The 27,622-nt window shown below is 37.3% G+C and overlaps 1 protein-coding gene across 2 annotated transcripts in view; it reads right to left on the reverse strand.

Moving 5' to 3' along the window:
- The window catches only part of mlip (muscular LMNA-interacting protein), a 112,116-nt gene that overhangs the window by 47,535 nt on the left and 36,959 nt on the right, over nucleotides 1-27,622 (reverse strand). For both annotated transcript variants that reach the window (XM_018094431.2, XM_018094430.2), the window contains exons 2-4: nucleotides 12,915-12,998; nucleotides 4,359-4,505; nucleotides 2,020-2,406 (exon numbers count right to left, since the gene is read on the reverse strand). In XM_018094431.2, the coding sequence (XP_017949920.2) occupies nucleotides 2,020-2,406; nucleotides 4,359-4,505; nucleotides 12,915-12,998 (618 nt within the window). The remainder of the gene's footprint in view (nucleotides 1-2,019; nucleotides 2,407-4,358; nucleotides 4,506-12,914; nucleotides 12,999-27,622) is intronic.

Below are 27,622 nucleotides of genomic sequence, written 5' to 3' on the forward strand. Positions count from 1 at the left end.
TTGTTGTTTCACAATAGAACCCCTTGCCGAACCCCTGTTTTACATTTTGCAAGCGAGATGATCCTATAACTTGCTATATTAACCTTTAGGGCTCCTACTCATGGGCATTTTGCCTTGCATTTCCCTGTATTCCACTGTAAACCAAGCAGACAAAGAAATATTATTCTAAGTGAGCAATGCAGTTTAAATTAAGAGTAGGGAATTTATTGATTTATACAAGAGTGCCTACTTTCCATTGGAACTTACCAAAATACAAAATAGGGAAGCCATGCTTGGCACTCTACAAAACTTTAAAAATGTTTCCATTTTTCTCTCAGTGTCCAAAGTTATACCCATATACCAAGGATTAACCCCCCCCCCCCCCCATTAGATCTATGTATGTCATTTTTTCTAAATCTTAAATGAAAAAGTGTAAGCACAGTAGGTATTACACCACTTTTACTTTGTGTCATTTGTTCCAGCCTTTATTTTGTCGCTCTACCCTTGTAAATTATTTTTCATACTGGTAGGCTGGCAGGCAAATCCCCTGTCACTCACTAAGGTATACAGGCAAATGTCACACAGTTATCATTTGTACTCTGAGAGCATGTGAAAATCCCTGCATCTTTAAACAATTTGAACTACTAATATAAGTGGCATTCACCCTGTAGTTACAAAATCTGTTTTTAGAATACATTATATATTCTATGCGAATTGTTGGGTTTTTCTTTTACAGAAGGTTGTCCTATATCTACAGTATATGGTATTATGCTCAGACTTAAACAAAAGTAGAGCCTGACACTACAAGTAGTATTGTACAGAGTGGAATAGTTTGAATGTATGCATCAATATTTTAATTCCTCAAACATTTGTGCAGCACAATGGAATATTTAGATCTAATGGGGTCTTTCCCTGCTTCTATTTTAGCATACACAGTGAAACATATGCATCATTCTTTCTTACAGCACCATCAGGGAACAAAATTTAAGCAAAGTGCAATAGTTTCACCTTTGTTCAGAACTTGGCACAATTAAGGCACAGCATTTTGGCCAAGAGCAATGGTTCCACCTGGTTAGGGTACTAGCACTGGTTTAAAGGTTTTCATAGCAATCCCAAGTTAATGTAATAAAAGGCATATGCACAATCTCATGTTTTCACTGCTTCTGAAATGCTGCCAGGCGATTGCTATAAATTGTTGACTTTCTTAGTAGCTAATTCCAGTGTGCCAGAAACCATGTGCACTTCTCCCATGGCCTTGTAAAATTAGAGTTGAAAGATGACCTTTCCAACAAAAGGTAAGGCACTTGAACTTATTGTGACAGCCATTTGCAGTGATAATACCCGTTGGTGTTGGGGGTGGGTTGATAAAGGATTGAAAACAGATCTAGGCACTGGTGTTATTGAGCATTCTGAAGATGCAATAATATCAAGGCATCTCATTATTCCACAGTATTTCAAGAGGCATTATTGACTTTGAAGGCAGAAGGTCAATGTCTAAAGCTGCTTTAGTAATTCACAGTCATTCACAGCCTTCTATCTTCCCATTCAGCTATATAAATGAATCCCTTGGTTCCTCCTCAAAGCACTTAGTCAACAGTTCATTATTTTCACTACTATCCAGAACAAGAGTAATGGTGATAAAACCAATGATCACTGAATCAGTGAACCATCCATCGAGACACTGAAAAACACTATATATGAGAAGACAAATGTCCATGTTACTAAAACACAGTTGTATAGACATAGTAGTTTATGCATTTTTAGTATTGTTTGCAAGTTAGTTCTGTACAATCAGATTATTTATCTGCATATTTGTATTTAAAACATGTGAACAAAAAAAAACCATTAAATAACCCAAAAACCACAAATAATCCAAAATGAATATCAATGGCAAATTCTCTCATCATAGCTCTTTCTGCAACATACTAAAAGTTAACTCAAAGGTATATAAAACAAAATGGACAGATAGATGCAAGTTATGTCAAAAACATATCCTATCCCTCTGCTATTAAGAAAAATTATGGTTTGTTGATACCATACCTCCAGATCTTTTTCTTCGCAGTTTACATCTTGTGATAACTCATTTGGTTGTGCTTCAGGGATGCATATCTCATTAACAGTTACTTCAGACAGAGATGCTATAGGCTTTTCTACAACTTGCAGTTGTGCTCCACTAGTTTTATAACTTTCTTCTTCAAAAATCAAGGCTTTATTGGTTTTATTCATTACTTCGTCTTCACCTTCATCAGAGTCCATAACAAGGACAAATTCTGCTATGAATAGATCATTTCGCTGCAGATCTTGTGTATGACTTGCGGATACCTCTTGTCCTGGAAAAAGTTCTTCAGCACTGGATCTGTCATAAGAAGCTGGGATAATGCAGCTGGTTGTATTTTTGTTTTTCTCTGTTACAGAAGCTCCTTCAGGCTGCCAAGGAAGTGGTCAAGTGGTCAATTAATAAACAATGGAGGTTATTGTGCACTTCCATATTTATTTATATATATAGCAGGGGTGGCCAGACTTTTTTCGTCCGCAATCGACCAATGAAGCCGGTGATGCGGAAGTGTGGCGTAAATGCGTACATATTTGATGCAGCGTGGGTACACATTCACGCAGAACTTCTGCATCTCCGGCTTCATCGCAGTCCACCAGAAATCCACGGGGGATCAACTGGTGGACCGCGATCGCCGTATTGGCCACCCCTGATATATAGTATGTATTTCACAACAGTGATTACAAATAAAAATGAAAGCATTTGCAGCCTCACCGTATATCAACTAAGATAAAAACAGTGTCCAATTTCACAATAGCAATGTTATTTAAAGCATTTACCCTCTGCATTACTGTATTAAATTGGTTTTAAAGTTGCATTGCAAAAGTATAAATGGTAACAATCACAGACCATCTAATATTTAAATCAGAACTATTGCCATGCAGATGTTTAAGCATTAATGTCACATTAAGTGGTTTGATCACTGAAGTATTTTTGGGAGAACCACTATGAATAAAATCATAAAGGGGGCATTTACAACTGCCAATACAACAAACGTGAGTCACGTGTGCACCCTATGACTGCATGTGCAACTGTGCTGCACCCATTAATGGTGAACCCTGAAGCTACTGCCTGATCCGAAGGTGGCAGTGCTACAGTTGATATGCTGAACATGAATAAAAATCTCTAGATATTGGTTTGGGGTGGAAATCATATATGTTTAATGCTTGCTATAGAGAAAAAATATATGACACAGTCCAACTGGTTTCAGTGCTGGCAAAATTATTAATCTTTACTTACTGTATACAGCAGTGACATGCTACACATCACCTTTAAGAAATTTCAGTTTAAGAAGAGCATAGAGCACAATAGGAGTGTTGGAGAAAAAGCAAAGTAAAAGGGAGGAAAAACCTTGCAGACACAAGGAGAAACATACAGACTCCTTGCACATAATTCCCTGGTCAAAAATAAAAATCAGGAGCCCTTTAAATCAAAGCTGCAGTGTTAAGCACTGTCACTTTAAACAGGCTCTATGATGCACTGCAGGCAGGTATGGGGATCAAAGGGTCCATTTATACCTCACCATGTTTTGTTTTACTAAAGCTTACACCTCCATACTGACCATGTTGGCTAATGGCCTTGCCTACTATGACTTGTGCATTATAAAGTGGAATTGAAAATGTTTTATTGCCTTTATTACTCTACTTGAAAAACGGGTGTGCCCAGTACTAGTGGTTCATACAGATTGTGTCCCTAATATGAGTTTGATGCAAGGCACAATACAGAGCTGCTTTACAGTGTCCATTGACTTTCTAAGTATGTTATTTTCCTGCGATCACTTTATCACATTATTCCATTACACAGCTAGGAGGTTACCAATATCATTTCTTTTTGATGGAATGATTTATATACTGAAAACTGAATCCTGCAATCTAGTCTGTATATTACTTTGTATCTGATATCAGAGAAAAATGCAAATCATCTTAGTAAATCAGTTCTAGGTAAACTTATAAACTATTTTTAAAACTACTATATTGTACAGTTTTAGTATAAATGCCAGAGATACTCATTAAGAGGACCTTGCTTTTCCATTTCCTCAATATTTTGAAAAATATTTTATATGAAGGTGTTACATAATTTAAGTATATGCCATGAATCAATTTCTGCTTGCTGTTAAAAAAGGAATGTTTCTTATTTTAGTCAAGCTGTACAGTACACTGTATTTATAGTATTAGTACATAGCATTAAATTGACTGTAATGACACTAACAGCATAAAAGGCTAAGCAGTAAATGCTAATTTCTTTCATTTTTTTTTTTTTTTATTCCATTTCAATATAGTGAAACTATGCTGACATTTTTGGTATGAATCTGTTATCTTTAGGTTACCTTTGCTGACATTTCCTCTTTTCTACAGCTGACAACTTTTGTCTTGTAATTATGGTCCTTTCCAACGAGTACTTGGGAGGGAAGTGTTCCAAGGGTTGGAATAAAGGTAAAATTCAGAGGCTGTGTTCCAGGTGCAATTGATGAAATCTTGAAGAGAAAAGGAATAGGGAGTTGTGTTCTTTTGTCAGCTTTATAAAGGTTATTCATTTTGCCAATCTTGAGATGCAGGAAAGCCTTACTGTCAGCACATCATTTCACAAAAATATAGCACATCTGTTAACTGGTGGGTTGGGCAAAAAGCTATGAGAATTGTACAACATGACCTCTATTATATAGGGAGCTCACTTACACAAGTTGAGTGTGACCATTTGTTCCTAATGCAATTTCAGAGTTAGTCTGCAGTATGTCAAAACATGCACCACTTAAAATGGTGTTACCTGATTACATTAAGGCACACAGCAGCATAAATACCATACAGCAGACCCTGCGGCAGGGGGGGAATGGGGGACAGAGGGGCTTAGGATGAAGGAGAAAAGTTTGCGGAGGGTGGGTTGAGGTGTGCAGCGGCTGATGGTGCATGCTAAGCAGGGAGGGGGCCCAGTCAATCCTAGTTACACCACTGGGCACAGGGTTGGTTTCTCTGCTAGCATATAAACTCCGGCAGAAAAATGATTGTGTGATGATCTGCTGACTTTTTCTCTGTGAAGCTATGTGGGTTCTCTGTGTGGATGCTGACAGGCATGGGATCAGCCCATATGCATCCACATAGATCGATTTCTGTGTAAAAAATGCATACTTTAGTGTTTATGCGCCAAAATCTGATGTGTGTGCTGATCCCATGCTTGTCCGTACACACAGGTGATGAGCGAACAATGGCGCACATCAAAAAAAATTACATGTGCAATTTTTTTGTGATGTGCGTCATTTTTTTGGTGCGCAGCGAAATTTCACTACTCACAATTTTCCATAAGCCTAATACACCAAAGTTCTACTAAGTACGCCTGAACTCTAAATACTTTTCACACCCTGGAATCTCCATTCACTGAAGAAATAATTTCAATTATTCAGTTCCACTTTCCAACCCAGTGCTTCTGTTCTGTTCAGTGAGCTCCACAATCCTCCTACTTAACCACCTGTGTTGAAAGCACTGAAGCTTAATATTCAAAGGAATTAATTGCAAAATACAAAATCTCTGCAACATTCATGAGCATAAAGTATAAGTTAAAGCAAAGGGACACCGTGACAAAAAGTGGAATGTCCCATTGTTGTTATGTAGATATATGGCAGACATATCTACAGATAGAAATCGCACAAATGAAGCTACTGTACTGTATTTGCACAGATAATCCGTTTTTCTTCTTTACGGAACTGCCCACTCATGTGATGGTGCCTATGGTTTTAGTGAGCAATGGTTGTATCCATTTTATCCCATTTAGTACATCAGAACTGAAAATTTGCCTGATCAGGAGCTAATGATGCCTTCAAGAGGTGACTGGTAGAACTAAAAGTGGCTGGAGTCATTATTATCCATAAAAAACTTTATAGTTTTGCTGTTCATTATGTTACCCATTCAGTCATTTACTCCACTTTTTCTTTTTTCTTAACATAAAAGGGGTTGACACTATAATGGCGTAATTACAGCACTTTCTATGTAAAGAAATTCAGCACTCAGCTAGTGAATATAGGAACAGAACCAGCACATACTCTGGTACCTAAAACTTCACACAACTTTCCATCTTACATGCAAAGTAGAGTAATGATCTGTACTGAAAGGGAATTGGGGTTTTTTTTGGGTTTTTGTATTCTGTCATTCTTTCTTTCAATAGATGTTTCAGCGCCAGTGGGAAACACGGTAAACAAGAAAGCAATATGCCACTTTTTATTCTATTGTGTCAAATCTACCTCTCTTCTCTTTGCTGACTAATGCTCAGTTAATTGCCTACAAATGTCACACAACATATATAGTAATATGGATAGCCTTTTAGCATTTTGTTTTCTCTGTTGACAATAGGATTGAGTAAACATCTAATTATAACATGCTAGCATTTCAGTGCAGGTGTTCTATTGGTAACCTCTAATCCATGTGAGAATGTAGAAGAGGAATAAATTGCAAAAGGGGAAAAGGACTTTCTAATCATCAAATTTACTGGTGTTAGCTTTAACATCTGCGGGTGGTTATTACAGATGGCCAGCACTAACAATCACACATAGTAGTTTTGTTTTTCTCACCTTTTGCTGTCATTTATGATTTTCCTTCTTGTTAAATCAGAGAAAAAAAATGCAGAAGAACAAGTCAAACAGGGTTTTAGTTATTCTTTTATTCTATTATGATAACTGCAGTTACTGACAGGCATTATTACAGATAACACCTACACAGATTTTAAAAGACGTACTGTATAAAGCATACGCTGATTATGTGATTCTTTTTCTTGTCCTATTTTAATTATTAGAAGGACTCAGGGATGTCAGCAGTTAAAGACCATCTGAGGCACCATCTTGTTTACTATACTGTTTTATTAAAGGTGTAGATCACCTTTAAATGAACTTGAATGGACTTTTATTATGATATAGACAGCAGTACACTGAACAAGTTTTAGTTTGTTGCTATTTAAATGTTTCATTCTACAACTCCCTGGCTTGCAAGTTCAACTGCTCTCTGCTTGCTAGGGTTTACCCTGTTGTATTTTAAACAATATCCTTCTTGCAGAGACCCCCCACTCCAATCATATTGGTGCATGCAGTTAAAGGTCCTTTGGCCCACCCTACAAGCAAAGTAGTGCAGTGGGGTCAGGAGCTGCTACCATGACCATGAAGAGATGACAGATGAAAATCAGTGGTTGATACACAAAATGAATCAGTGGAGTGCATAAGTAATTGCACTGGTTGCTACTGGTAACTGCATTGGTGAAATGCTGCACTTTAGGGGTGCTGCTACAATGAGGCAAGCTGAGAAACTTGCTTCAGGAGGCAACGCCCCGACAGTTGCCAGGTGCAGCAAACTGAAGCTCCTAATAACTTTACGAGCAAAACTGTGATTATTAAACTGAAATTTCAGCTCCTTGAGTGCCTTAAGCGCGATTGAACTCTTTGCACTAGCAATGCAGCCCCCCTCGGCCCCCTCCAAAGCTGAATTTCTGAGCACGCCGTAGTGAGGGGGGCAGCATCGGGAAGGCCACCTAGGGGTAGCCTGGGGTCCTAAATTGCCCCTTAGAGTTACAGTCTCTTAGTTTATTGAACATGAAACACTATGGATATTAGACAGTCTGTCCATCAAACTGGTTTAAACATTTAAATAGCCAGTCATGTTGGCCAGTGCATGGTTTTTAAGCAGACAAAGAAGTGAAGGGAAGATGGGCCTCAGCTAAAAAGAAAAAAAAAAAAAATATATATATATGTATATATATATGTGTACAAAAATAAAAGAAAATGTAGTCAAAATTTGAAAGGAATTCATATGCTTACTAAAGTTTGAATGAAGGTTTTATTTATGACAGGTCCCCAGTATATCAAAGTACAGCGCAGATTTGAGACAAAAGATGTTTTTAAGGGACATGGATGACATAGGTTGTGAGTAGTAATGAGCGAATCTGTCCCGTTTTGCTTCACTGAAAAATTAGCGAATCTTTAAAAAGATTTGCAAAATAGCGAAAATGTTGTGCGTCAAAAAAATTGTTGTGCGTATAATATTTTTGACACGAACAACATTTTTTTTATGTGAACCACAAAAAAACGACATGTGCAACTTTTTTTTTTGACACGTCATTTTCACCATTTTGCTAATTTTTTGCGGGCGCCAATTCACGTTTCACAAAAAAACTGCCAATGGCACAAATCCATGCCTGACCAATTATTTCAACCATAACTAGTTATGACATTCATCCATTCAAAAAAATGAGGAACAGTAGAAATGATCTGTTATTTTCTTGTTGTGTTAATGCCTTGTATTTTCTCATTGACACATCTCTGGCGTAGATGTTCACAGGTAAAATTAGTTACTACATTAATTGAGTTAAACTGGGGGGGGGGGGGGGGTAACTTTAGTCCATGACTTTAGCCTTTCCTTTAGCAGGAGATTTCTGATTATTGTTGCTTCCTAAGTGTCTGCTGGTGTGTGCAGCAGCTTGCATGATGTGTAGTTGGTTAGGAGATAAATTACATTTAATTTATATTTAGACCTACTTTTCCACAAACATTTTCTAGAGTTAGTGTCTCTTTATTATTGGGCTTTAGTGGCACAGGGGGATTGTTCACTTTATAGAAGGGGTTTGGTCTATAGCAATTAAACAGAAGAAGCATGAGAAATTTTCCATAGCTAGAATTCATGTAGGTGAATGTCAAAAAGGTAATTTAATGAAATATTATCCAATTAAATTATTTTGAGATAATATCTGAAGAAGAAGTTGTAGTAGCAGAAATAAAGCTCAATGGCTGAGTGGTCTGAATGACCTATGTATAATTGGCAGATATCTATTAGGTAGGTTTTTAAAATCCAATTGATAGAGGACCATATTGGTGTGTTGATGTTGTCCTCTAGAGATGGATCTCTATAGGTCCCATATGATGTAATTATTGGCCTACAGCCAAACAACTGGGTCATCCATATTTGGTCCACTCTGTGATTGGCAAAATCTGTGGCAACTATCTGTTAATGAATAGCCATCTTAATGAATGGATTAATGAATCAATGGATGCACAATTTTGCAATGTATTAAAATGTGCTTACAGTACCAATTTAGTGAAGCTCTTGCTTGTTTGTTATAATTACAAAATGCCTAAAAAAAAAATATATATATATATATACATACATACACATTTCTACAATTTTTATTAGCACTTAGTGGTTAAAGTGCTCCCTTTGAATAGTGCACTTGAATATTACTAGGTAAAAAACCAACACATTCCGAACACATAAGGATGATAAAAATAATTATTAAGAAAGGTAGCAAAAAATGCCTTTGGGAACAGTTGGAGAAGAATGGCTTCCTAGAAGCCCCCATAAAATCCTTCCCCCAATACAATGGGCTGGATGAAAAGGGTTCTATTTGATCCTTTGATAATTAATAGGCTATTTCATACTTCCAAAGGCAAAAGAAATGATTGATAATATCCAATATACATGTAGACTTTGAGTAACTTAAGGTGCCAAAGCCACTTCTAGAGCAGATATGTAATGTTATGCAGCTTATTCAGGGTCAATGAGCCAGCAACAAGTTAATTGCCTTTACAGTAGAGAAGTTGATTTTTACATTGCCAAGTAACATGAAATTATGAGCTGGTCTAATGCAGCAAGGGACATAATTTCCTCTTACTTTCTGGAGTTGGTTGTTCAAATAATTACTAATGTACGCTGGTACAATATTACTAAGAAGGGCAATGCACTGGAAAGTCTCTTCTAAATTAACAGTTTTAACATTTATTTCATATCTGAATATGCATTTTATGAAGGAAATGGCCAATGCATGTCATTAGATTTTATTATTGATATGATTACACAAAAGTAAAAGGTTTCTACTACAATAAAAAGGTCAAAAACACCGGCATATTGTAGGGGAAATGTGTGTGAACAACAGATGAAATGTGGAGCAAACATTAAGAGAGAATTCTGCTATAAGAGTTTCCTCAAGATTCTCATTCTGAGAAGGACTGCCAGCAGGGGGTGGCATTTTGATGTTAGTGGATTTTCTCTAGGAAGATCACAGCAATCAGAGCATAAAAGTATACTTGTCATGTGAGTATTGAGACAAGGTATGGGGTTGGAAGAGTCTCCATGAAAGACTGCAGTCTAGAAGGTGTGGAGTAAATAATGCAAATAAATACAAAGAAACATCCAATCAGGTTATGGTGCTTGCTTTTCAACCTGACACTCTCTTCATTTAACTTAACATCTTTGCAAAGTACAACTTCTCACAACACAGATCAAACCTCTACATCACAAAGACCAGACAAATATTAGCCCCAGGCATTTTCAGATGTCCCTGAAAATGCAGGGCAAACGAAGTGTTAAAAAATTTTAAAATTAGGATAAAGCAATGAGAATACCAGAGGCTTGGTTTTAGTGCACTGCTAGGTACAGAGTGAAAAAAGGGGTTCAAACTGCACTTCACTCAATGGGTGCAGGTAGGGTTGCCACTTTTTCTGGAAAAAAATAACAGCCTTGTGTTTATCCCTATTAATAACATTGGCATCTAGCAACATTTTTACCAACCAGGAGGCAACTAGTGATGAGCGAAACACATTGTGTTGCAAAACACATTGATGTCAATAGGCAACTTTTTTAAAGTGCAACAAATTTTACACGGGCAACATTTTTATGCCCAACTTTTTTTCTTACTCCAAATGCATTAAAGTCAATGGGCGTTTTTTGCGGTGATTTTTTTTGTCTCTGCGATTTTTGTCTTGGTGTCTTTTTTGCCTCACGGCATTTTTGACATTTTTGAGGCAACTTTTTTTTGTGGTGAATTTTTGCAAAAAAGGGGGTGGACTGGGGAGGCCTCCCCCTAACCCCCACACACAACTTGCATTTTATTTAGATTGGTACATTAGGGAGCAACAGTGGGTGCCGGGTGCTAAGGAGCCCTGTCTGCCTTGCACCTACCAGTTCTGTGCTTTCCAAATCATGCTGGATATGAATGTTATTTAGAATCTTTATAAAAACAAAAGAAAGCTCTACAACAGGAAAACCATTTTACATTTATTTCTTAGCAATTAAATAAAAATAAGTGAAAATGGAAAGTATTTTCTGTGCTTGTAATACAAAAATCATCAATAACAGGTGCTATGAATGTATTAGGGCTATGCATGCATAACTGGAAACTTCACTTATTAGTCTAAAGCTGCAAGTGACAAATAAAGTCTTATTGAACATTTTACCATTTTTTTTGTCTATGCTCGAATTCCTACTGTAGCTGCAACCTTTATTTATTAAATCTTCAAAGCATAGCATCTTCAAAGAGATTTACTATAACAAAAACCTAAGAGTCACTTTGATATGTTACATTTTTGAAATCATTTTCTCTAGGTACAAAACACATAAGGGTCCCACTTCAGCAAATGAAGAATGGAGGTTAGATCTGGTTATTGATTATACCCCAAGCACACTGAGTTTTGTGCTCACATAAAAAAAAGATTTTAAAATGAATATTAAAATGTTGAAAGAAAGTCAGTGGGATAGAGCGGAGCCCTGATGTCCCACACAAAATATATGAATATATTACATTTTTGCTTTTACTGGATTATCTGTAGATATACTGTATTAAAATGTAATTAATGGACACTACCAGTAGGTACACTAAAGCTCCATTAATCTGTAAGATTACAAAGAGTACAGAGGCGACCTTAATCAGACTATAAAATGCAGATGTTGTTAAATGATAGGCTAAGGACTTTGTTTATTGAAAGATATAACAAAAAACACAAAGGGTTTGTGTAAGAAGTATCTTTGTACTAAGAAATAATTGTTAAAAAGGGGATGAATTGTAAAACCAATGAATCATACTGTCCTATATAGGATAAACACTGCATTGATTGTATCGCTCTTTTGTATACTGAGTCTGTACAGGTATAGGACCCCTTATCCATAATGCTCGGGACCAAGGGTATTCTGGATAAGGGGTCTTTCTGTTATTTGGATCTCTATACCTTAAGTTTACTAAAAAAAAACAATAAAACAGTAATTAAACCCAATAGGATTGTTTTGCCTCTAATAAGGTTCAATTAAACCTTAGTTGGTATCAAATACAAGGTACTGTTTTATTATTACAGAGAAAAAGGAAATGGAGTCTATGGGAGACAGGCTCTCCATAATTCAGAGCTTTCTGGATAACAAGTTTCCGGATAACAGATCCCATACCTTTACTATATGACTTCAAATGCAATAGTTATTGTTATTATATGTTATAATAACATTTAAAATTGAGTTAACTTTTAGTACGTTATAGAATGGCCTACAGTATTCTTAGGCCATTCTATAATGTTGGTCTTCATTTTTTAAATGTTATTATTTTTAATTATTTTCTATTTTCTGATACTTTTCAGCTTTGGGGTCACTGACTCCTGCAACCAAAAGCCTATTGCTCTGTGAGTCTACAATGTTATTGTTTTTGTTACTTTTTATAATTTATCTTTCCATTTAGGGTCTGCTCTTATTATAGCTCTGTCTCTTTTTCAAACCAGTGCCTAGTTAAAATGTTAAATTGGACCCTAGCAACCAGATATCCACTGAAATTCCAAACTCAAGACCTGCTGAACAAAAAGCTAAATAATTAAAAAAAACCTTCAAATAATAAAAAAAGAAGGCCAATTGCAAATTGTCTAAAAATAGCCCATTGTACATCATCCTAAAAATGAGTTTCAAGGTGAACAACCCCTTTTAAGTGCCAATACAAAAGAGCATTTTACTTTACTTTACTTTATTAAAATGTGGACAGAAAAAACATAGTAACTAGGGACTGCCTTAATAAAACCAATGCTAGACACACTGACCTTAAGGAATAACCACGTATAAAAATCTTACCAACGGATATACATAAAAATCCAAAGATTATGAATAGCACTCACCTGTTTCCTTTGAATTGTTAGTGAGTCGGCATGTTTGCTTCCATCAGCCCAAACTTCTCTCTTCTCAGAACTTTTGTTGAGTACCTGGAAAAGCAAACATGAAACATGAAGCATTTCTTGGAATCCGAATGCCTATTTGGCCCTCTCCTCAGTGAGTAGGTTTGTGTGGGCTTTAGGAAATGTATGGAATGTTGCTTGGAATCATTGTTTGATGTGATCTTTGTTAACAGCAAAGTTTAAATGAAACTAAGATGAAATCTTCGAACCAATACCCTTATTAAATCTTTGTATTAAACATATATAACTGGTAACCTGCCTGGTATTGCTTGATTGGATATTTTTGCATCCACCTAGTGGTGGCTGATTTACTAAACTTCTAATTTTTCTCACTTTTATTTTTCTTCGAATAAACTCATTTCAACAAATGTCCGACATTTATCAAAAAATCAAAATTGAAAAAAACATATGCGGGAAAAAGCAGCAGAAAAATTGTGCAAACTGTGACTTTTTCAACTTGTCACACAAAACACATGACTTTTTCATTTTGTCGCACAAAAGCCAGCTTTAAAAATGTGAAACCTCTGATTTGATTTGAAAATTTGATGCAAAGAAAGAAGGGACATCTGCAATTCTACATGACCATCACAGGTTCTAGATGGAGTAATTTCGGATTAAAAATTATCACAGTTTTGGTGCATAAATCTTGGAAAAGTTGTAACTTTTTTTTCCACATTTTTTTCGAGCTTTAGTGCAAAAAAATCTGAATTGTATAAAAAAAGGTTAGTAAATGTCCCTCTGAATGTGCTTGTTTATCCTTCTAACAGTACATATTTTTGGATTATGGGATATACTGCTAATTACAGATGACTATAGTCAGAAAGACATAATGGCTAAATGTGCAGTTCTTTTCAGCTACTTCAATTACAAGCATCTGGGCAGTGTGCACACTGAAGTGAGCTTTTATTTGCATTTTGCACCCTGCATTCTGCTATTGCACAATTGGCACAGATATCTGCATTCCATTTAGAGCACAGAGACCTCTGGCTTACCCCTTAAATAGAGCAATAACTGCTTTCAGCAGTGTTCCATTCAAGAGGAGCACTAAAGGTGCACTTATACACTTCTGCCTGGAGGAATAGTAAATGACCCCTGCAGACTAGAATTAAAGCCTAAAAAATAACATAGCTATAAATGCTGTATTTTATATATACAGTGTATTGTGAGTAAGGCAGGTAACTGACTAGAGGCCAGAGTAAAAGCTGTAAATCAGCATGAAAGGATATAAAGAGAGGCTTTTGCAGATGTACCCTGGACTAGTACAGAAACCCAAAACATAACATGTAGCATTTCTAGCCTACCTCTTTATTAAACATTAGTTCATACCTCCCAACATTTGAAAAATGAAAAGAGGGACAAAGGGCAATTTTTTGACCACGCCCACTTTTGTGGCCACGCCCCAATTACCACACCCCATCCATTTTTTTTTCAAAAAATTCTCCTTTTATATAGTAGAAATGGCGGGATCAGACGCAAATGTGCTATACCCTCATACTGTACTACCTAAGGAAAACAATATAGCAACTCCTACATATAAAATACAAATATAGAGAGAAGATAGTCAGTTATAAGTGAGTTATAACTATGTACCAGTTTGCCCCCATACACAGTAGCCCCAATAGCCTAAAAGACAGTACTACCCATACACAGTGCCCCCATACACAATGCCCCCCATAGAAAGTGCCCCCAATTGCCCCCATACACAGTGCCCCCAATTGAGACAGTGCCCCCCATACACAGTGCCCCCAATTGAGACAGTCCCCCCCATACACAGTGCCCCCAATTGAGACAGTCCCCCCCCATTCACAGTGCCCCCAATTGAGACAGTCCCCCCCATACACAGTGCCCCCAATAGAGACAGTCCCCCCCATACACAGTGCCCCCAATAGAGACAGTCCCCCCCATACACAGTGCCCCCAATAGAGACAGTCCCCCCATACACAATGGCCCCAATAGAGACAGTCCCCCCATACACAGTGCCCCCAATAGAGACAGTCCCCCCATACACAGTGCCCCCAATAGAGACAGTCCCCCCCATACACAGTGCCCCCAATAGAGACAGTCCCCCCATACACAGTGCCCCCAATTGAGACAGTCCCCCCAAAAACTGTGTCCCCAATTGAGACAGTCCCCCCATTCACAGTGCCCCCAATTGAGACAGTCCCCCCATACACAGTGCCCCCAATTGAGACAGTCCCCCCCATACACAGTCCCCCCAATAGAGACAGCCCCCCCATACACAGTGCCCCCAATAGAGACAGTCCCCCCCATAAACAGTGCCCCCAATAGAGACAGCCCCCCCATACACAGTGCCCCCAATAGACAGTCCCCCCATACACAGTGCCCCCAATAGAGACAGCCCCCCCATACACAGTGCCCCCAACAGAGACAGTCCCCCCAATAGAGACAGTCCCCCCCATACACAGTGCCCCAAATAGAGACAGCCCCCCCATACACAGTGCCCCCAATAGAGACAGTCCCGCCCCATACACAGTGCTCCCTTCTTCTTCTTTGTCCCCAGCGGCTCCTCAGTGTATGCGGCTCCTTCTCCGGCGGACCCTGGCCCTTTTATAAGGTTGCGCCCGTGCGTAATGACGTCACGCGTACATAGTCGCAACCTTATAAAAGGGCCAGGGTCCGCCGGAAAAGGAGCCGCATACACTGAGGAGCGGCTGGGGAAGAAGGAGCGCCAACGCATCGCGCTGTCCCGGATAAGGCAATGAATGTTCCGCATTTCCGTAATTTATTACGGAAATGCGGGACATTCATGGCACTATCCGGGACAGCGGGATGCGCTCTAAAAACCGGTTTGATTTTTACACTGAACTGTTCCTTTAAGGTCAGCCGATCTGAATAATACATCCCATAATACATCCCATACCTTTTACTAGGGTGTTGCTTATATAAGTTTGGTTTATGAAGAACTGATTCTGATGCAGCTGTTGTAAACAAAGATACAGGAAGTGTGGATTTTCCAGAAGGAAGTCACACAGACCTTTCAAAGCTTTTCCATAGACAAAATCTACTGAAAAACTATGAAATATCAATTGGATCAAGGCCTGGTAGAAAAACCAGTAAGCTGATAGCATGTACTGGTCTCCTATTTAAACACAAAGAATAATTCTCCCTTCCAGTGGGGATTTATTTTGCTACTTCTTTGGGGGAGGTTGTAGTGGATGAACATAACCTTTTAAAGAACATTCATTTAAAGTAAATTATTTGGAAATAGAGAAAGGATTTATATTGTTCTAATTGTGTTTGGGAAGGCATCTACAATGACAGAGTCTGGCATTTAATAAATGTGTTGATATTATCAGTAGCATTTACCATCATACAGCTGTGGAATGTGGAATAAATTGCCTCTTTGTAAAAGAAAGAGAATTCTGTGCAGAACTGCAAGCAATGAATAAAGGCAGTGTAACTATGTACGGTACGTAGCACAGATCTGATTGTCTGAAAGTGCTGTAATTATGTATAATTCTTGAATACATTAACTAGTTACCCACATCAACCATTCTCCATTTCTTAAACTAGAATTCCCTTTTGAAATGCTTTGTGTATTTACCAAACTATTCAATAACATTTTCAGCAGGATATAGAAATTTTTTCTTCCGCTAAAGAATTTTTTTTAGGATAATGCAAACATTAAAAAACACACATATATATATATATATATATATATATATATATATATATATATATATATGCATATAAATGCATATATATATTAACACAGAATATTAACACAAAAGCACTACATTATTTCTATGCCTTTCTTGCAGATTTGTTGCTACATTTTCCCCACAGGAAAAATCTGGAGACAAAACACCATTTATAAAATGATAAAAAATATGCAAAACTTTCATTCCAAGGTAACTGGCTAATAGTCCTTTTGATATAGTTTTTTGCAGTATTCTGTGTAAGATGTCCCCCAGAAGGGAGACTTTTCCAACAAGCATCTGGACAGGGGTGGGGCAGTTAGCTTCAGGGAAAAAGCTGATGATGTACTCTGGGGACTGGACACTTGGTAGTAAGTACTACTGCTGGCTGTTACTCATGCCCTGCTTTCGGGAAAAAAATTATCCCTCTTATGTTGTGAAGTGGTGTCCTAATGCCTTACTGTGTCCTTGGACCATGTCTAGCCTGGAGGTCCACCTTCACTAGCATGTTACCAGTAATGAATCAATGTCCCATCCTCCTGGGATACCAAAAAGCATGAAGAGGAACGCAGGAATACAGCAAGTTGCAGGAGATTCAAAAACTTCCCACGTAACATCATCATTTGCCAGTCTAGCAGGCTCTCCATTTATTAGAGAATAAAGCTGAAATGTCATGTAATGCACAAAAATTGATATATGAACACCATAATATATAACTTCTATTTTTTTTAAGACTACTCTTTAATTGCTGCCTAGGGATGTAGCGAACCTCACAAAAAAAGTTCGCGAACCCGTTTGCGAACTTCTGCCAAAAAGTGCGAACTTTTGCGAACTTTGCGAACCCCATAGACTTCAATGAGAAGGCGAACTTTGAAACCTAGAAAAGCCATTTATGGCCAGAAAACTGATTTTAAAGTTGTTTAAAGGGTGCCACGACCTGGACAGTGGCATGCAGGAGGGGGATCAAGGGCAAAAATTTCTCTGAAAAATACGTTGTTGTAATCAGTAATCAGAAAATAAAAGCAGTCCTTACAAGGACTATTGGGTTACAGCAGATGAGATCAGAAGGACAGCTGTCCCCAGTAGCTACATACAGAGCAGTAGAAAGTAGATTACTAGTCAGCAAAGCTACCTAAACTGTCCCTCAAACCCCTGCACAGCTCTCTCCCTATGCTAACTCATCAAGCACACACAGGCAGAATGTAAAATGGCTGCTGGGCTTCGGTTTATATATGGAAGGGAGTGGTCCGGGGGTGGTCAAGGAGGGAGAGCTGCCTGATTGGCTGCCATGTATTTGCTGGCTCTGGGGTGAGAGGTCAAAATTTGGCTCCAGCTAAGGCGAACCCAAAATTGCGAACATCGCTAAAAGTTCGCGAACTTGCGAACTTGCGAACACCCGATTTTCGTGCGAATTAGTTCTCCGGCGAACAGTTCGCTACATCTCTATTGCTGCCTCATTACCAGGTCCCCAAATAACTATTGTTCGGTTATATGTAGGCTCTGTGAAGCATTCACCGTCCTTAGAGCAAAAATAACACATAACACACAATTCCACAATATATAAAGCCAAGCGCAGTATATCAAGTAATGCTACATAATTATATAAATAATTGTTCCTTGTTCATTTCATTCAAGGAACTCTACCAAAGATAATGCACCAGCACTTTATAAGAGAATATGAATAGTGCTGTTGTACTGTATGTGCTCTCTGATTCTGGTTTTCATTTGAAAGTAAGTGTGGGTTATAATGTAAGTGTTTACAATTTCTACATCTGTCTCTTAAGGATTCAGGTGTTGGTAAGTTTAGCGGCAATATCATTAGAGTGCTTTGTGTTTCTGCAGCTGAGCCACATCTTCTTGAAACCAAACTTCTTGTTACAGGCAATTGTATAGAGGGGTTATTCAGTCAGAAGCTGGTAATACATTTTTTTGTTGCCTGTATCCATGTTGGACATCTTTGATGTACTTTAACTGCTTTTGATCACATCTTTCAGTCAACCTTTTGATGAATTGTTAGCTGCCTTGAACATAATTATGAGCTTTCTTTAAGGCTACAAGATACCTTGACTTCTCAAGTTCAATCTATAGATGTGTAGCAAAGAATAACTGCAGATTATTTCATTTTAGGCAATGCTCTGGCAAACTATTCGTAATAACCTCTAACTTCAAATCATTTCACATGTTTTATTCGTGCTTCTATATAATGGTGAAAATCTAACAGATAAAGTATATTTCTCAGGTTTGAAGCAGCAGGCTATATTTACTGGTCTCTTTTTAGAAAACAAATATATGATTATTGTGACTCATTTCCTGTTTTAGAAACATATGTACAAATCATAAAATCACACACAAAGCTGTGCACATTTAAAGGGAAAGTATACCTTTTTGACACTGTCCGAACTTCCAGATATAACTATAAATGTAATTTTTTTTTATATAGACACACCTGATCACACAGAAAGAAAACCGTGATGGCTTGCCTGTACTGCAGGGGCTGTTTTCCACTCCTGAGGCTTTCAACCTCCTTCCTTACCTTGTTCCACTGTGAAGTGATGGATATTGGGACTTGAAGCCCCTATGCTTTACAGAGAATCTGTAAAACATCCAATATGGCAAGTAGAGGCCCTTCAAGTCCAAGAATTCAGCACTTTTTAATAAAACAAGGTAAGTAGGTGGTAGGTAGGTGTCTGTCCAAATGGGCGCATTGTAAATACATGCATTCACACAACATTGACTAATAAAAAAAGCTTTAAGCATCTTGTGTGCAATTTACCAACAAGGAAAACTAAGGGCCCACATTGATATCATTGTGGGATAAAAACAGACAATATGTATTTAAGTATATCCAATTTAAATATATGTTCCACAAGTTGAACTAACACTTCAAAGGATGCTTCTATCAATGAACTTTGATGTGAAAAGCTCTCCTAATACAGTTGCAGATTTTGCCTTAGATGCAATTTAATGAGAAAAAAATATCTGTTTTTATGTCTATGAGAAAAAAATTAATAGTGGATTGGGAGAAGTTTTCTCTCCTCAAACTGAATTTCACCTATATGTTTTCACGTGATAAACCTTAAAACATGTTTTCTCAGGGGACTGAATTAGGCCCATTGTCTGAATCCTGTTACCTTTCATGGCTTTGGATAAGTGATCATTAGTGATGAGAGAAATGTTTCGCTAGGTATAGATCTGCTGCAAAATTCTACATTTCGCCACTGGCAAATGTTTTGTAAAAAAAGTTGTAATTTCATCAAAAAAAGTCTCTGTCCTGTCAAACAAGTCATGGTTACACGTAGTCACGTTAAAAAAAGTCACTTGGTACCCGCATTTCACAAAATTTTCAAAGTTTCACAAAATCTGCAGCAGTTTCAGAAAATTTCTGGCTAAGGGAAAGGGGGCAGATTCGCTCATCACCACTAGAGATCATTGCTGCTGCTGCTGCTGTTGAGTAAAATGGCTTTACCGTAAAATGGCATACAGCTGCTCCAGTCAATTGAACACATTCTGCTGAACTGAGACAGGCATCAGAAAAAAATTTCTGACTGTTAGGAAAGTTTTGATAAATCTTGAAATAGATTGCACCTCTGAGAATCCCTCTGTATTCCCCAGTTTAATCTACAATAAATCAGCCCCCTAAAATCCAGCTTGGAACATCTTCGGTCACTTATCAGAAAGACGAATGTTGTATGACACAATATGGCTGCAAAAAGGCTAGAGAAGATGCGCAATTGCAGAAATTTATGAAATACACAATGATAAAAAAAGAATAGTAATGCAAAATAAATTAGTATTTGCATAGCCTTAAAAAGAGTTATTTCGGCAATTTATACAACACAGCAAATGTCAGGTCTACAGAGATAGCTAACATTATAATAAAGACTAATTACCTTTATAGCATGTACAGTAATTATGAACTAAATCCTTCACCTGGGTACATTTTGCACAGTGTTTTGTTTTCACTATATAACAGTAAATACAGATGCGATAGCAAACCAACCACAGTACAGCAAAATACATACATTAGTCTGGAGCCAGGAAAAGATGAGCAGGCAGCTCTATAATCATAAACCACTTAAAGTAGCAATGGATGCACAGGAAAGTGATAAACACATATCATTCAATGTACAAGGAACAAACAATCAAAGCCTATTACAGATATACCAAAACACAGAAAAAAATAACCTGTAAATGTCAAACACTGTGATATTTACTACGCTTTTACACAAAATAGGGTTTCAAAGGCTAAACACAATATACTTGCAATATAATACCTTATTTAAATAGCAATTTTACTTGTGAATATCTGAATACCCCAATGAAGATGGAATGCTGTATGTTGAGTGTGTTCAGTGGAATGCAAATACATGCTCTGCCTCAGATCAGAAGTGATTCCCAGCAGAAATTACTAAAAAAAAAATATACAGCATAACTTTCAGAATACCCCATACCCATATTTGGACATTTATGAAAAAAGTAAATGTAACCTCTATTTTTAAATATGGATTTTAAGGGTATTTTCCCTTAACTATCATTGAACTTTCACTTGTCAGGCACCAGGTCTTTCCTGCAGAATGTAACGGCTGTTACTGTGTTTGAGGCAGCATTCCTCTGTTTGAGTAAATTACCTACAATGGGGAAAAATAAAATGCGTTGGCAAAGTCTAATGGAATTGCTTTCACTGTGTTTCTTTTGTCCAAGTTGCTATTGCTAGGAACGTATTAGATTAGCACCACATATGTCCTTCACAAAATCATGCTGAATTGTTGTTTGTGTGTATATTAGCTGTATAGGAAATAATATACAGTACAGGATAATGCACCCCCTCCTATACATCCTAGTCATAATAGGACCCACAGAAAGGCACAAGGTCTCAGCTGTATGTCTTTATGCAGGCTGAGGAACAAGTACCCTTTATTATTGATTTAAATCAATGGCATGAATTTATCTAATCTAAAGTTAAGAGTAGTTTAACTGGAAAATATATAGATAACTTTTAGAAGCTGTTTTTGTTTTTTTCTAATCTGCCAAATTTTTCTGAGGTGTATGGCAAATAGGGCATTTCTTTTTTTTGTACTAGTTTTATTTTTTGGGGGGAGGTGCAAAATTTCTCCTGGGGCAATGGCTGCATTATGCAACTTGTCTTTGAATGACACAAAAGCTATGGAGCATTCCTGGGGTCGATGCTGCTATGAGGCAAGTTGAGAATCTTGCATTAGGTGCCGTTGCTTAGCGGGTTGCTGAGGGGCCAAAAAAAAACAGTACTGGTAACTTTAAGAACAGAAAGCCATATTTTTACACCAAAAGCAATTGCACTTTCTCCACTAGTAAAACAGGCGATCAGCATCGGAAAAGCTGCCTCAAGGTAGCACACAGTCCTGGATTGTCCCTGGGCATTCCCGGAAATGGCCATTTCCCCTCGCCACCTACTGTACCTCATCTGAATACAACTCATCAAAAAGGGGGCACCCATGTGTTCAAACAAGGAACAGCTCTTTGCATTCCATTCTAAAAGCTCAAAAAGATGTGCATTAAAGCAGGGGTCCCCAACCACCGGGCCAGGGACCAGTGCCGTGGGCTGTGCTGAACTGGGCCACCTCTGGTCCCAGTGACCTGTGATCCCAACTCCATGACGCTATTCGAAGCCCAGGAAGCTTTTCTACTGATAGCAAAAAGGACCAAAGTACTTAACGCTCCATATTAAGTGTCAGGGGCAGCGCTGGATTTCAAATCCGTGCACCCTGAGGCTGCCCCACATTCACGCGCATGCGTGAACAAACATCTCTCCCCCACCCCCGCCACAAGCATTTAAACTCCCATACAGAGCAGTGGGGAGAAGTCAACATTGCTCCGTATGGGAGCAAAATGTCAAAATTTGGCTGCAGCTGGGCGGCATGCTACCCCTAAATTTATGCTGCCCTAGGCCCGGGCCATTGTGGCCTCACCCCAATTATACCCACCGCCCCTGGTCCTCGGAAAAATTGTCTTGCTTAAAACCGGTCCGTGGTGCAAAAAAGGTTGGAGACCACTGCATTAAAGTACTAATCAAAGGACATGGTACAAAGATGCAAGGTGCAAAAACAGATTGCTTTGTGCCCATTTTTTTCTTTTACTTTGCAACCTTTTCCTTGTTTAGTAAATAATCTCTATGGTGTCCAAATGCTTGAAATTGCCCAAGCATTCTTCCATTGTGTTCATTGGCAACAGAACTAATTCTTTTTGGGAGACATTACATACTGAAAGAATGAATACTTTGAACCGAATGTCACTGCAGCGAAAGGTGGCCGAATTTGGGCACTTTTTATATGCAGTTTTAGGCTCTGAATTCTGTGACATCCTCAACACCTTAGAATCTCTTTCTGTGCCATATGCTTAATAGTCATTTTAAGTAATGGGATTTCTCTTCATAAATGTATTATGTTTATCTACCTCCTATTTTCTTATCTACATTAATTCTGCATACTGACTATTCAGCGACTTGCCTGAGTTGAATGCTAAGTTTATTAAAAGGAAGCTTGATGTTTGCTTTAATAAAGGAAAGAGCGACATCTTAATACATAGTAACATATTAAGTTAGGTTGAAAAAAGCCACACATCCATCAAGTTCAACCTTAATGCCTATATATAACCTGCCTAACTGCTAGTTGATTAAGGTCTCCTACACGATGAGTAAAAAGATCAAAGGTACAGAAAACGCGGACTGTATCTATTGTATGTATCCATTAACATTCAAGTGGTGTCATCATTTAAATATATTCATTGTTCCTCAAGAGATAGCACCTTGTTCAATTTATATGATTCCCATGACAAAACAGCTTCCTGCCTTTATTAAATATAATACTTTTCTTTTTGTGTGCTTAACTTTCTAGTAGTATTTTTGTATCCGTTCAAACCAGGGAATATAAAATATTGTTTTTACAGTGATATAATATTTTACATAGGATTTAGCTACCACTGGCAGTTTGCATCATTATTTCAGCTAGCTCAGAGACAAAATTGAGGTACTGGGAATACGTAGTGCTTGATGGACATATGCTTCTTTCCAAACTCATGACTCCAATAATCATCTTGATATAGCTTTGTGTCATACTGATGTATAACATTTTGCATCACTAGCAAACAAATCTTTACACATAAAAATTATCAGCATTTGCATCCTATGCACAGACACATTCACTTTTTGTGTTCATTTTAGGAAAATCAAGAAGTTCAGCTGAGGTCAAGTACAAGGTACTGTTTTATTATTACAAAGAAAAAGGAAATTCATTTTAAAAAGTTGAATTATTTGATTAAAATTGAGTCTATGGGAAATGGCCTTTTTCATAACATGGAGCTTTCTGGATAACAGGTTTCCAGAATGTGCAATTAGCTAGTTTCACTTGAAGTAAATTTTATGTCTCCTGCTGTATTAATATTAAACTGCAAATGATATTTTATCTCTCCCAAGCAGCTCACAACACCACCAGAGAATATTGCTCTTTCCCTAAAGCACACCTTGCTGATGATACTGATGAAAAAATGTTTCTTCGGCTGGCATGTGTACTAATGAGATAATGTGTTCTTTCTCTGCATGCTTGGTACAAAGTAGCATTTGTCAGATTAATGAACTCCCAAGTGTTTCAGTCAAGAAATTAGAAATACCTTTGTTGTAGTGCTACCTTGGTCTCAGGTGTGCAGTAGGAAGTTGAGTGTTTATGATTCCTATGCAAGTAATGGTAGATATAATTGCATTTGTTACAGATTTCAGTGACATTAAATTGGCAATGCCATATTCTGTTTGTATGACTGAAATTCAATTACCCCCATCTAATTTTAATTGCATATGTGAACAGGACTCAGTCCTACACTTATATTTTATTGCATTTATATGGAATGTGCATAGGTACTGTTGGTCAAGCCTGCAAGAAATACATATTTAAAAAAAATAAACTGTGTTTTCCTTCTTTACTGTGCATCTATATTGTTATCTGCTATGTATGGACTAGCTAGCTCTTCTAAAGATCTGTTATTACGCTGACAAGGCCATGGGTTTTCTCCAACACCAACAAAGCTGTATTTCAGTACATCTCAGATTTGGAACAACACAGTATATACAGCAAAAAAGATATTCATAGTTTTAACATGTTACTTGAGATAAAAATGGGTTCTGACCATGGTCTGACCCATACCCCAGGGGTCACTTTATCCTACATGACTCTTAACCACTTCCACTGCATTAGTGCATCTCCTTTTACTTCCTTAGACCATACATTATTGATATTTTTTATAATATATCCCCAAAGGAAATTCTTATTTTCTTCCACACCCAGTCTGATATTTGGCTGCATATTTTGTATATGGATTACTTCATTCTCCTCACTCAAATTGGTTGAAAGTATTTATATCCCCTTCCAAAACTTTATCACTATCAACCTAACTTAAATCATCTCTCCTTTTCTGAGTTTATTTATTCCTTTTCCCTGAGGTTATGAAAAGCACATTTTAATGGTCATGCTGCAGAGCCATCTGATAACTACAGTTGGAATGCCAAAAAATAAATGAAAGGGTTTCTATATTAAAAAAAGTTCATACAGTATATATTACAGTTACAGCTATTCCTTTCATGAGACCCTATATATAACCAAGAGCAAAAATAAATCTGTTTGTTTGCAACAAACTATTGTCTTATTTAATTCCCCCTTAGTAAGAGGCTTTTTGGCTCCTCTTCAGCTTGTATGTAAATCTGCAGCTAATTACTGACAAGGTTCTCCAAGGTGATTGACTGACATTTATATAGGCATGAAGCCAGTAACAGGAGTAATGGCTGCCACCATTTTTTATTGACATGTGCATTCAGTAATTCTCCTTGAGTTGCAGTTAAGTGCTTAATAAGAGAGGTAATGGCAGGTGAATTTTTTGGTGCCAGTTGTATATTTTTACTTCAGGTTGAAGCAGGCCCAAAAGTGCTCATATATGCAGAGCAGCATCTCATTGGAGAAGCCACTTGCATTATTAATTATTACAGTGGCCACCAGCACAGCAATCCATCTGGAGAGCTACTGCTCAAATTTTTTGATATGGAGAGGAGGTTTTTACTTTTGTAGCTACAAAATAAGGGAAGTATGTAGAGATCCCTGATTAGTCTCTGAGGTGGAAGAAATATTCATAAGAGAAGAGGCAAGCTGCACCATACTGTATGCAGCAGGGAACAGGAATGAAGGTGGAAGAAATGCATTCAGGCAAATAGGGTGAGGAGAAATGCACTCATGGTGCAAAGGTTAATAAGTTGTGGTGATATCGGAGACCAATATTCTCTTAAGAAAAAACAACAGTGACTGCAAATCTGACACACATAGTAAGATTCCAAGTGCTTTTAAGGACGTATGATAATTTACACTTTCAACTACTGCCTTGAATATAATTTATTGTGACCAATTGTCTACAAATCATATCTTGGGACTTCTTTATATTATGCTTGTGCTAGAAGAGAATCTCAAGGACATGGGGAATGTCATTACATTACATTAAATGTAAATATAATTTGCTTAGATGTTTCCTTCATAATGAATAAAGTATCAGATAACAAGAGCTCATTTGCTTTATTTAGCTAATGCTGTCTTAGGCCTGTATTTGTCCTACAGATTCTTTCTAGAGACTGCTCCTAAACATCTTTCATTCTTTTCAAGTGTAGCCTTTGATAGGCACAGCTGCATTGGTAATTCCATTTAAAAAAATCTTTTCAAAATTTTTCTACTGTCTGACAATATGGTGAATGCCCTAGTGCGTTCACTATTGTGTAAATTATAGCCAAACAAAACCCACAAACATAGCCCACACATCTAAATATAAGGAGAAATATTTTGTCACTTTAGAAATGCCATAGATCCCTCAACACAGTGGAGAAAGGTCGTGAGCAGCCACAACATATGAAATCCTGTCTTTCAACTTCTTATTTTATGTAATTTAAGGAGCAAAGTTTGCAACATTTCCTTTCACCTATAGCAACCAATCAGCAGGTAGCATTTACTGGTCACCTGTTTAAACATGCAATTGGTTGCTATGGGTTTAGTGCACTTGAACAGACATTATGCTTTTATTATATATACAGTATGTTATTTTGAAATATTATATTTGGCTACATAGTATATTAATTTTTCTCATGAAATCTCCTTAAGTTGCTAAAATGTACTTCATCTGACTCAGTCCTGTATGCTTGAGCGCATTAGAACTGTTAAAATGAATAATAATAATCAGGTGCCAAAGTTTGCTTCATATAAAATTTCTGCAAATAATTTTGTTCGCTTGACGTACAGAGCTTTGAGCTGTCTAAAATGAATTCAGATGACTGCAGTTTATAAGTAGGAAGGGCTTGCAATTGTCACAGGCAGATTTTCCTAAACCTAATGTAGCCCAAATATGTTCATGTTAATTGGTTATTTGCAGCAGCTACAATTCCATTCTAAAGAACACACAGAGTGGATTTTAAACTGTTTCAAAACCTTTAAAGTATAAAGGTTGTTTGGCCCCTTACAAAAAAAATAAAACATTTTTTGTGTCAATATAATATCTTCTGGCATACTCAAAAGAGATCATACCACAAGTCCTTTTCCACAGTAAACAGTAAAGATTCTACAGTAAACAAGAGAAATGGTTCTGATTAGCCTTAATTATACATTAGTTCATATTGTATGGTTCATTTTACCTGACAAAAGCATAATTAGTTCATAACCCACAGTGAACCAGCATTTTTTATTACATGTAATCAGGTTGTGTGACCTTTCATTAACCAATCTTTATACTAATTAAGGCATTTCATTGAAACTAATCATGCTTTTGTCGGGTCAAACGTTTTATTATCACTGACCCTCTATGTCTTGCTAATAATGGTGGTTTCTAGTGCTCTGGTCTGGTCCTTGTATTTAAGCTTTCTTTATTAACATGAATTTAGCAATAGTTAACTACATATGAAATTACTAAGTTATTGTTATGTTTACAATGTCTTTTACTTCCACA

Source organism: Xenopus tropicalis, chromosome 5 (genome assembly GCF_000004195.4).
Source record: "Xenopus tropicalis strain Nigerian chromosome 5, UCB_Xtro_10.0, whole genome shotgun sequence".
NCBI classification, from domain to species: Eukaryota; Metazoa; Chordata; class Amphibia; order Anura; family Pipidae; genus Xenopus; species Xenopus tropicalis.